This window comes from Ctenocephalides felis, unplaced genomic scaffold (assembly GCF_003426905.1).
Source record: "Ctenocephalides felis isolate EL2017-DRISC unplaced genomic scaffold, ASM342690v1 CF-g0.4_SCAFFOLD_00845, whole genome shotgun sequence".
NCBI lineage: Eukaryota > Metazoa > Arthropoda > Insecta > Siphonaptera > Pulicidae > Ctenocephalides > Ctenocephalides felis.
The window spans coordinates 39,839,137-39,851,662 of record NW_020536999.1 but is presented as its reverse complement, the minus strand read 5'-3'; the positions used below and the strand labels follow the sequence as shown (position 1 = coordinate 39,851,662).

At 36.7% G+C, this 12,526-nt stretch overlaps 1 protein-coding gene across 1 annotated transcript in view; it reads left to right on the top strand.

Moving 5' to 3' along the window:
- The window catches only part of LOC113383175, a 31,533-nt gene that overhangs the window by 11,780 nt on the left and 7,227 nt on the right, over nt 1-12,526 (top strand). Inside the window, exons 6-7 of the mRNA XM_026621424.1 lie at nt 10,342-10,401; nt 10,523-10,661. Of these exons, the coding sequence (XP_026477209.1) occupies nt 10,342-10,401; nt 10,523-10,661 (199 nt within the window). The remainder of the gene's footprint in view (nt 1-10,341; nt 10,402-10,522; nt 10,662-12,526) is intronic.

Here is a 12,526-nt window from a genome sequence, read left to right as displayed (position 1 = left end):
CAATCTTGATACGATAGATGATAGTTTTAGTTAACGAGAGGAATTAACTCTTGTTACAAATGTATCATCAGATATGGTAAAGGTTAACTTATCAGACAGGTACATAATTGGTACTGATTTTATTATTTAATCGTTGCATTACTCTTTAATGAATTAAAGAACGTGTGAATAAACCTTAAAAAAAAAATTTATGACACCCCTGCTACTTTTCGCCGTATGTATAATATTAAGGTGACCATATTTTTTTAAGTCAAAACCGGGACGGCAATTTTTAGTTATGCTAATCCGGGACACGAGGGGAGAGGGGTTTAGCTTTAAAATGACAAATGCTATTTAAGGATACACTAAAAATCAGTTTTATTTATGAACCAATTTTTTAAATCGGAATTGCTGACTTCTAGTAAGAACTTTATTATTCAATTATATGTAATACATACTCTGTTATCTGTTTTATCTCTATATTTTTCACCTGCTTAAGCCTTGTATAAAATTCTAATAAAAAAAAAATAGTACTTGTTCGTTTATTATTATAATTTTTGTTAATTTACCTATTAGTTTTAAAAAAACCAAGACCATCCGGAACAAAAGATTTAAATCCGGGACAAATATTGCTTTTACAAAAATCCGGGACTCCAGTCGGATACAACTCCGTTCGGACATAACTCCGGTCGGATACAACTCCGGTCGGATACAACTCCGGTCGGATACAACTCCGGTCGGATACAACTCCGGTCGGATACAACTCCGGTCGGATACAACTCCGGTCGGATACAACTCCGGTCGGATACAACTCCGGTCGGATACAACTCCGGTCGGATACAACTCCGGTCGGATACAACTCCGGTCGGATACAACTCCGGTCGGATACAACTCCGGTCGGATACAACTCCGGTCGGATACAACTCCGGTCGGATACAACTCCGGTCGGATACAACTCCGGTCGGATACAACTCCGGTCGGATATGACTCCGGTCGGATATGACTCCGGTCGGATATGACTCCGGTCGGATATGACTCCGGTCGGATATGACTCCGGTCGGATATGACTCCGGTCGGATATGACTCCGGTCGGATATGACTCCGGTCGGATATGACTCCGGTCGGATATGACTCCGGTCGGATATGACTCCGGTCGGATATGACTCCGGTCGGATATGACTCCGGTCGGATATGACTCCGGTCGGATATGACTCCGGTCGGATATGACTCCGGTCGGATATAACTCCCGTCGGATATAACTCCCGTCGGATATAACTCCCGTCGGATATAACTCCCGTCGGATATAACTCCCGTCGGATATGACTCCGGTCGGATACCACTCCGGTCGGATATGACTCCGGTCGGATATGACTCCGGTCGGATATGACTCCGGTCGGATATGACTCCGGTCGGATATGACTCCGGTCGGATATGACCCCGGTCGGATATGACTCCGGTCGGATATGACTCCGGTCGGATATGACTCCGGTCGGATATGACTCCGTTCGGATATGACTCCGGTCGGATACAACTCCGTTTGGATATAACTCCGTTTGGATAAGACTCCGGTCGGATACAACTCCGGTCGGATACAACTCCGGTCGGATACAACTCCGGTCGGATATGACTCCGGTCGGATACAACTCCGGTCGGATACAACTCCGGTCGAATATGACTCCGGTCGAATATGACTCCGGTCGAATATGACTCCGGTCGAATATGACTCCGGTCGGATACAACTCCGGTCGGATATGACTCCGGTCGGATACTACTCCGGTCGGATATGACTCCGGTCGGATTCAACTACGGTCGGATATGACTCCGGTCGGATTCAACTCCGGTCGGATATGACTCCAGTCAGATATGACTCCGGTCGGATACAACTCCGGTCGGATACAACTCCGGTCGGATACAACTCCGGTCGGATACAACTCCGGTCGGATACAACTCCGGTCGGATACAACTCCGGTCGGATACAACTCCGGTCGGATACAACTCCGGTCGGATACAACTCCGGTCGGATACAACTCCGGTCGGATACAACTCCGGTCGGATACAACTCCGGTCGGATACAACTCCGGTCGGATACAACTCCGGTCGGATACAACTCCGGTCGGATACAACTCCGGTCGGATACAACTCCGGTCGGATACAACTCCGGTCGGATATGACTCCGGTCGGATATGACTCCGGTCAGATATGACTCCGGTCGGATACAACTCCGTTCGGATATAACTCCGTTCGGATATGACTCCGGTCGGATATGACTCCGGTCGGATACAACTCCGTTCGGATACAACTCCGGTCGGATATGACTCCGGTCGGATATGACTCCGGTCGGATACAACTCCGGTCGGATACAACTCCGGTCGGATATGATTCCGGTCGGATATAACTCCGGTCGGATACAACTCCGATCGGAAACAACTCCGGTCGGATACAACACCGTTCGGATATGACTTTGGTCGGATACAACTCCGTTCGGATATAACTCCGTTAGGATATAACTCCGGTCGGATACAACTCCGGTCGGATACAACTCCGGTCGGATACAACTCCGGTCGGATACAACTCCGGTCGGATACAACTCCGGTCGGATATGACTCCGGTCGGATATGACTCCGGTCGGATATGACTCCGGTCGGATACAACTCCGGTCGGATACAACTCCGGTCGGATACAATTCCGGTCGGATATGACTCCGGTCGGATACAACTCCGGTCGGATACAACTCCGGTCGGATACAACTCCGGTCGGATACAACTCCGGTCGGATACAACTTTGGTCGAATATGACTCCGGTCAAATATGACTCCGGTCGGATACAATTCCGGTCGAAAACATCTCCGGTCGGATATGACTCCGGTCGGATATAACTCCGGTCGGATATAACTCCGGTCGAATATGACTCCGGTCAAAAACAACTCCGGTCGGATATGACTCCGGTCGGATATGACTGCGCCAAAATATAACTCCGCCCGGATATAACTCCGCTCGGATATAACTCCGGTCGGATATGACTCCGGTCGGATACAACTCCAATCGGAAACAAGTCCGGTCGGATACAACTCCGTTCGGATATGACTTTGGTCGGATACAACTCCGTTCGGATATGACTTTGGTCGGATACAACTCCGGTCGGATACAATTCCGGTCGGATATGACTCCGGTCGGATACAACTCCGGTCGGATACAACTCCGGTCGGATACAACTCCGGTCGGATACAACTCCGGTCGGATACAACTTTGGTCGTATATAACTTCGGTCGAATATGACTCCGGTCGGATACAACTCCGGTCGAAAACAACTCCGGTCGGATACAACTCCGTTCGTATATGACTCCGGTCGGATACAACTCCGTTTGGAAATGACTCCGGTCGGATATGACTCCGGTCGGATATGACTGCGCCCAAATATAACTCTGCCCGGATATAACTCCGCTCGGATATGACTCCGGTCGGATACAACTCCGGTCGGATATAACTCCGGTCGGATATAACTCCGGTCGGATACAACTCCGGTCGGAAACAACTCCGGTCGTATACAACTTCGTTCGGATATGACTCCGCCCAGATATGACTCCGCTCGGATATGACTTCGCTCGGATATGACTCCGCTCGGATATGGCTTCGCTCGGATATGACTCCGGTCGGATATGACTCCGGTCGGATATGACTCCGGTCGGATATGACTCCGGTCGGATACAACTCCGGTCGGATACAACTCCGGTCGGATATGACTCCGGTCGGATATGGCTCCGGTCGTATATGGCTCCGGTCGGATATGACTCCGGTCGGATATGACTCCGGTCGGATATGACTCCGGTCGGATATGACTCCGTACGGATATGACTCCGTACGGATATGATTCCTGTCGGATATAACTCCGCCCGGATATGACTCCGGACGGATATGACATCGGACGGGTATAACTCCGCTCGGATATAACTCCGCTTGGATGTAACTCCGCTCGGATATGACTCCGCTCGGATATGACTCTGCTCGGATATGACTTCGGTCGGATATGACACCGGTCGGATATGACTCCGTCCGAATATGACTCCGTCCGGATATGTATCCGCCCGAATATAACTCCGCTCGGATATGACTCCTTCCGGATATAACTCCTGTCGGATATGACCGCTTACTGTAAGGTTTGGATTTAACACGCCATTAGAACATTTTAAAACTTTCCACATGACGTCTGCAGAAAAAATTGATGCTAAATTATTTTTTATATACATAAATCATTTTGAAAAGAATGATTTTGAATAGCATTCCTTTCACAGACTATTTACAATTCTTGACAATAATAGTATAATACAGTTAGGGATCCCAGTTATTATGAAAATTTATAACCTTAACCTTATAGTAAGCGGTCATATCCGACCGGAGTTATATTCGAGCGGAAGTATATCCGGGTGGAAATATACCCGGGCGGACTCCGCCGGTTATAACTCCGGTCGGATATGACTCTGCCCGGACTGATTATTTTTATTCTTCGCATGTTTAATTACGGTACGGGAAGCTTTAGCAATTTGCCTTAAGGCACGATGCTTTGCGCCCTACTAGTTAATATAATCATACACAATATTCCATGTTATGATGTATGTAGACATATTTTTTAATTCACCAATTTATCATTTAGCCCCGTTGCGGAATCTACGATCCTTGTAAGATCGCGTGAATGAAGATGTGCAAGGCGACAATACCGCTAGTCTTAGGGCTGCACGTCTCGTTGAATTTATTTTTTCCCTTAAATATATAATTCCATACGAGCCTATTAAATGTAAAAAGTAACATACAAGTTAATATAATTGTTTACTTGCACGTTTTTTGTATTTATCTACTCCTATTCTCTGTGTAATAAAATAATTAATATGTGCTCATTTTAGAACAATAATAATGTTAATATATCAATATAACAACTGCGGTAAATAAAAATATGACTAGTAAATTTTTCATTAATAATACCGGGATCCCGGTATTACAAATTTCAAATATCGAATACCGGTATTCAGATTTTAGTACGGTATTAGAAGCCCTAGTACCAGTGTTTATCCGTTAGACGGCGGCGCGGCGCTTACGCGCTTCGATATTTCGTCTCTATGCAGTTCAAGCAGTACGATTGCTTTGAAAAAAAAGTTCAGAATTTCCAAAATATTTCAAAATACACTTTCTTTCAAAAAAAGTAAATTTTTGTCAAAAATTTATAGTTTCTCAAAAATCTAATTTTTTCAGAGTAATTTTTTTACAAAAATGTCAATCGTTTTTAAAAAAATAATACTTTTTGGTACGGGAAGTGCCAGCAATTTTCCTTAAGCACGATGCCATGCGCCCCACTTAAGTTTATTAATAATGCTAAGATTAATTTATAAGTTAATTATTTAATAAGACTTTGTATTAGAATTGTATGAATGGCATCTGGCCAAATGATGTAAGTCAAAAGCCAATAAAAAAAACTAAGATCTATCAGCTCGTAAAGACACAAGTTTACATAAGCCAATCCACTGCTCTTTTTCAAAATAACTGAGTTTTCCATAAATATGTAAGTAAACATCAGTTATCCAATCTCCCACGCAGGTTTCAATTGGCCTTCGCGTGCTGTCATCAGCTCAAGCGGTTGTCATACAACAACATAGGCGAAGAGATTCGCGGTATAAAACCTTTGGCGCGAAATTTGGACGACATTTGTAAAGTTTGCTCCGAGTCGGATGGTTTAACCGGCTCGCGATGGTTGAAAGTGGTTAAATGTTGGTTGAGTTTGAATAGTGATAAAAAATCAATGTGATATGAGTGATAGTGGACCGAATTATAATACAATGTTGATGTATTAAAAGATTGGATTATATTTTGGTTATTATTATGTTGGTAGATACTAAATGTAATTATTAAATTAAGTCGGAAAATGCTACGTAAAATGTGTGATTAAAATATGAATTCAATTCGCCAAAACGAAATTTGAAAGGGTGTAAAATATTGTTGCATTAACACTAACATAATTGCGTTTAATTTATCACATCATACTATATAAAAATATTTTTATTTTTGCACTACATCTACTAAATATTTCTATACTATTTCATGCTAATATAAAGAATCAAAGGTTTTCAGAACTGAGACCAAAAAATGTAAACTTCTAAATAAATTTGAACAAATAACTAATTTGTTATCCTGAAATATCTGATTACTATAACAAAAAAGCATATTCTTACTTTTCAATAAAGCTAAAGTGCTAATAAGCTTGCTAATAAATATAGTAAAAATATAATGACTTCAACAGTTTAATCATAAGAGATATATTAAAACATGTATAAGAAAATATATTTCAAATTTTCATCTGTATTTAATATAGCACTGACATTTCCTTTTAATACTAAATTAGTATTAAAACTAATAAACTAAACTAACTAAAATACTCAATTAGTATTAAAAGAAAATGTCAGTGAAAAAGTCAGATGAAAATTTGAAATATTTTTTATTAGGCATGCTTTAATATATCTCCTATGATTAACCTGTTGAAGCCATTGGATTTATACTATATTTGTAAGCTTATTAGCACTTTAGCTTTTTTGCAAAAAAATAAGGTGTTTTTTTTTTCATTTTAGTAGTCAGATATTTTAGGATAAAACAATTTAGTTATTTGTTCAAAGATATTCAGAAGTTTACATCTTTAGTTATTAGTATTACTAATTGTATTCGAACTAATTCACTACCCAAAATCATCTGGTGTTAGAACAAACGCATGTTCTTATTCTGCAAACATAGTACAACAAAGACATTGCCCTACGTTTTTTGACCAGATAAAAATTTAATAACTTCAGAATTTGTCAAAGCTTTTAAATGCTTTTAAATTCTATTGCATTACAATGTATAAAAGTTAGAAGAATATGACAAATGTACAAAAATCATTAATTGGCTATTTAACTATCGAGAATATAACAGCTATATCATATTGTTTCAACCATATAGCCAAGTATCAATAAAATTTGCATTATTAAATTCACAGTTCACCAGTTAAAAACCTTTTTTTTCCAATTGCTTAAGGAGTTTGTTCGTTTTTTTTTACAAAAAAATGCAAGATATTTGTTTTTGTTTTTCTCGAAATGTATTTATCATAGAGACATGCGTTTTTTTTAAACAAAAATGGCAAAATCATAAATTATTACGAAATTTCCTTTTTTTTCGCTGTCATTTTTTAACCAGGAGGCGACAAAGTGGGCCTTGCAAAATCGATCTCTTTTGCGGTGCCACAGATAAATCCGTTGCGCATCGCCTGAAACAAAAAAAAAAGAACCTACGTTGAAGAAGAAGTTTGTCCAGTCCCCCTACCAAAATGAAAGAAAAAAATCAAGAAGGAAAAAAATGGCAGATTTAAAAAAAGAGAAGCTTCGCAAAAGTTTTTTGCGTAATGTTATCAAGTTGTTTGAGGTAGGCGTACTGGGTATTGTAGTGGTGAACAAATTAAAAAAATGCAAGTCAATCCGACTTGTAGTCGAATTACAAGTTACAATTTGAGAAAAACGTATTTAAAATTTTTAATATAATATACTAAATACACCGTTTAATTTAATGTACTGAATACACCATAGTGTTCAAAGATGCTGACACATTAAAAAGGTCATGTGCATGACGTATTATAATGAAAAAGAGAGCAGCTGGCATGCAATAGCTCGCGGAGCGATGAAAAAAACGGTTTCAGAGGATCATACATATAGAGATATATATCTCTAACTTCGTCAAAAAATAGATATTGAGATGATTTTTTTTTTTAAATAATTCTAAGGTTTTTAGCTTTCATATAAACAAAAAATCTCAAAATCGAAAAAAAATAAAAAACGAACAACCCTCTTAAGCAATAAATAATATTTCATTTATCTTTAATGTTTTTTATCATTTTTTTGAACAGTAATCAGAATTTAAGAGTCATATAAGCTCGGTTTACAGATGACAACCCAAACTGTTGTCTCATCTCTGTGTGATAATCTGCTATTATTACAATTTCTGTAATAGGGCGAATATTTTATTGATGCACGAATGCCTGATGAGAGCTATTTTCACTTGGAAACATATTATTATCTATATTTCCAAGTGAAAACCGATGTCACTACTGCTTGACATCAGGCTCCTTGAGGCCCCCGGCCCACGAGTGAGCCCATTATTTCTAATAAAGCTCATTATTATTCGTGCCAAGTTTAGAAAATAGTTATTAGTCCAAGTATATCAATAAGTAATTATAATGCAATAATAACGATAGAAAACCCAACATCTCAATTGACTTACTACGAGAAGATCATAATCCAACGGAAATGAATCAATCCTTTTTTTATACACCTTTCGAATTATAATGTAAATACGCGATATACAATTCTTAAAGAGCAATAATTCATTCGAGCGAGTTGAACAAAAGCCTCAATTAACGCTGTGCAATATACATTTTAATAACTATGTCGCGAATAATCTCACTTTCCCGAAACTTGCTGTAATATCAAATTGCGTTAGAAGTAACTAAGTAACGCATGTGACAATGCGCCGTGATATAATTTAATACCTGAACAGAGTTGGAATTAAACTGAGAAAAAAAGATTTACAAGTAATAAAAATAAATTTGCAACAAATCTAGGCACCATACAACGTTTTGCCATACATTGAAATATATAAATGTTTAACGGGTTCTTTTGAATGAGAACCAGCAAATACAATTTTGTTAAAATTGTATCTTTGAATGTGTGCAAATCACGATTCAAATATTAAACTAGTAGGGTGTATGGCATTGTGCCTTAAGGCAAATTGCTGAAACTTCCCGTACCGTAATGAAATGTTCGAAGAATATTGAATGTTTTGAAATAGATTATTATAAATACTAATATTGTCTAATATTTATAAGAATTATATAAACTGAATTGCAAAGTTGAAATTATTTGTTTAAAGTATATTAGAACTTTAGTCAGAATTAAAAATAAAATCTGAATCATTCTTGCCAAAAAAAATTTTCTGAAAAAAAAATTGAAAAAAAAATTTGGCAACAATTTTTTATTCCAAAATCAATTATTTTGTTAAAACAAGCAGAAAGTTCCTTGAATCATTTAAATCGGACGCTTAGTTCCCTCAAAAACTGCCATTTTTTGCACATTTAGCTCTGTATCTTCGAAATGGCTGGGCCTGTCTTCGCCAACAACTAATAACCACTTCTCCCAATCATTACTAATTGAATGTTTTTTAGATAATTCAAATCGGATGCTCCGTTCTTTTAAAAACTCGATTTCTATTTTCTGCACTTTATTTCCGTAACTGCTGGACCTGCCTTTACCAAAAACTAATCAGCACATTTTCCTATCAATAGGAATCGAATGTTTTTTGAACCATAGAAATCGGTTGATCCGTGCGCCCGAAAACGTGACCGAAAAATTGTATCCATACATACATACACACACACACATCCATTTTTTCTGAGGTATGCCAAAATGTTCAGAAACCTTCAAAACTTGGAGAAATGCAAAAATTTTCAATTTTGATTTTTGGACGCTTACAATAACTTACCCTACGGGAAGTTAATAATTAAATATACTAGATATAAAGTAAAATATTAACAGTATTATGTAAATAGGATGCGTAGCACAAGGATTCAATTTGACTTTCAGTAATTATACTCTCTCTAAACTCTGAACTAAACGAACTACATGCCAACGCATTACAATTATCAAACAAATGTTGAACTATGTTAAAAAAATAATAGTTAACTCCTAATTATAGAAATATATTTTCTACTATTTTATCTAAAATTTCCTATTTGTCTCTACTTTTCCCAAGGGTAGGGTAAGAAGGGGCAGCCAAGAGGCAAACAGATCCATCATCTTTATTTAGTTTTAAAATGATTTTACGAAATAATTGCTACTTCATTTAACCAATGTGAGATACGAGTTTTATTTTAAACGTTTTTTGTTACAGAGATTTAATAGTATATAACCCTGACCTGACAATTTGAAAGAAATATTGACTAACATAAGTTAACTATTAATTTAATTTTTCTTTGTGAAGGTTCAGTTGGTCCCTTTAACCCACTTACATGCAAATTTTCATAGAGGTAGGCCAGAGGCCTGATTATTCATAAAAATTATGCAATTCTATTTTGATATTTTTTATATTGTCGTTCCGATTACTAATGCAACTCATATACCAATTACAGTTTGCGGTTATTTTATTATTAATTTATTAGTGCAATAAATAAGGCATTATGTTCAAAGACTACTTATTACTGCCACATTCACTAGCCAATAATGTGTAATATAGGAATAATTTGTTATAACTAATACTTATAAAGTGATCAAAATGAAAGTGATAAATATACAATATTTGTTAATAGTTATATTAGGACTGAAACGAGTACAGTGCTCGAGTATTATATTAGTGGAAGATGCAAGAGGTAAATAATAATTGATTAATATCACACGAGGGAAACTTCTTAGAAAACAATATGTATATATATATATATATATATATATATATATATAATCAATTGTATATAATTATTTGATTATTTTCAGTGTGTTTTCAACGAGTGCTAGCCGGGCAACGAATTTCGCCCCGATGCGTACTGAGGCGTCTATTTTGCGAACGATTAGAAGATTGCCGCAGAGAATGTGCTGCCGAAAGAAGATTCGTTTGCGAAGGATTCAATTACAGGTTAGAGTCTTCAATTTTAATAATTAACCATTTACGATTGTTTGCCCACTCTCAAAACCGGCTGGACCGATTTTAAAACCCAAAGCTCTTTTACCGGTTTCGGTCGTCATTTTTCTGCCACCACGACAAGTTACTATTAGAATCGTGTAAAGTCTGTAAAATATGCATTCATACAGTATACAATACACAGTAACTATTAAACATAACTTTTATACAAAAACAACACTAGATTAGTGTATTGAATAAAAATATATCTAAAGTTTACGGAACAATTATTAAATCTTGTTAGCACATCCTAAACTTCGCCGTAAATTTAATTCCACCACCGTAGAGGGTTAAAACTAGTTGCAAATAGCATTTTACCCTAAGGGGGAGGCTTCAAAAAATCGCTTTTTTGAGAAATTTTTAGAGAAGAAATAAATATTTAATTTATACGAAACTTTCAGGTTTTATTGTTATGTATCTCAACATTCTTCTCATGTTTTTTTCAATAAAATATGTACCATAAAATGCCGGGTACAAGCATTTTGCCGATGCGTCATTTGGCGGGAAAGATGCAAGTCACATTTCCATCCGAAACAAAAAAATCAAAACAAATATATATTTTCAATGGAATAGATTCTAGTTGAACCTAAAATATCCATAAAAAAATTATAAATTCACCAATTTTTTGCAACTTGAAAAAAATCATGTTTTTTTGTACAAAATTTCACTTTAGATTGTTTAAAAAGTGGGTTAATTATAACTTTTTACAAGTTTTTTTTTAGTTCAACTAGAATAGAATTTAATCCTGAATACAATGAATTTTAAAAATCGCAAAAAATTGAAAATGAAAATTTTTATTTATTTTTACGTTTCAAAGGTTTTTGAACATTTTGGCATACCTTAGAAAAAATTGATGTATGTGTGTGTGTGTGTGTGTGTATGTGCGGATACAAATTTTCGTCAACGATTTCGGGAACACCGATCATTTGATTCATATTGCTAAGGCGACGTGCTGATTTTAATAATTCAAAAACCAGTTTACTTGTATTGACAAGATAAAAAACTGATTAAATTTTTGGGAAGACAGGTCCAGCGGTTATGGACTATCAATAAAAATAATTAAAAAAAATGTCATTTGGCGGTCAAAAATGTTTATTATGTACATCAAATTATCAGATATTTTATAGAGATTTTAATAATGTGTACACATTTTGTGTAAAATTTTTTGGGTTCCGTACCAAGATTTTTAATTACGGTACGGGAAGTTCCAGCATTTTGGTTAAGGCACGATGCCATGCACCCCACTAATTTCTAAAAATTTTTAGTCACTTTTACTTCGATTATACTATATTTTGCTTCCAGAATATATGTTACAACAGTTTGTTGAAAATTATGTCATTATTCGATCTGACAGTCGTGTCAAAAGTTATTGCACGCCTGATGTTTTCACTTTAAATGACCCATCTTTATCGTTTAAGCTATTGATATTTAGAAAAAAAAAATATAATAATAAATTTATCACTTACATTTTGCCAATTTGCATCCGTATATTTTAATCCTGGCCGGCTTCGAATATTATTTTAACTTTATAACTGCACTATGATATTTATTGCACAACTCCTTCCCACTAGACTGTCAAAATGAGACTGACCTTTGCATTAGATAATGCACATTCATGACCTTGAATCAAGGGCTCCTATTGGTCAAAAAAAATTGCCATCTTTGACAAATTCGACACAAATTTTGTAAGCGCGCAATTCAAAATTATAAATTGTAATACATATACATAATATAAAGAATCGGCTTTTCCTTGGCTTGTTGGTTAGAGCTTTGGCCTTCCAAGCAGAAATATCCAGGTTCGATAGCCACCCTCGATAGCT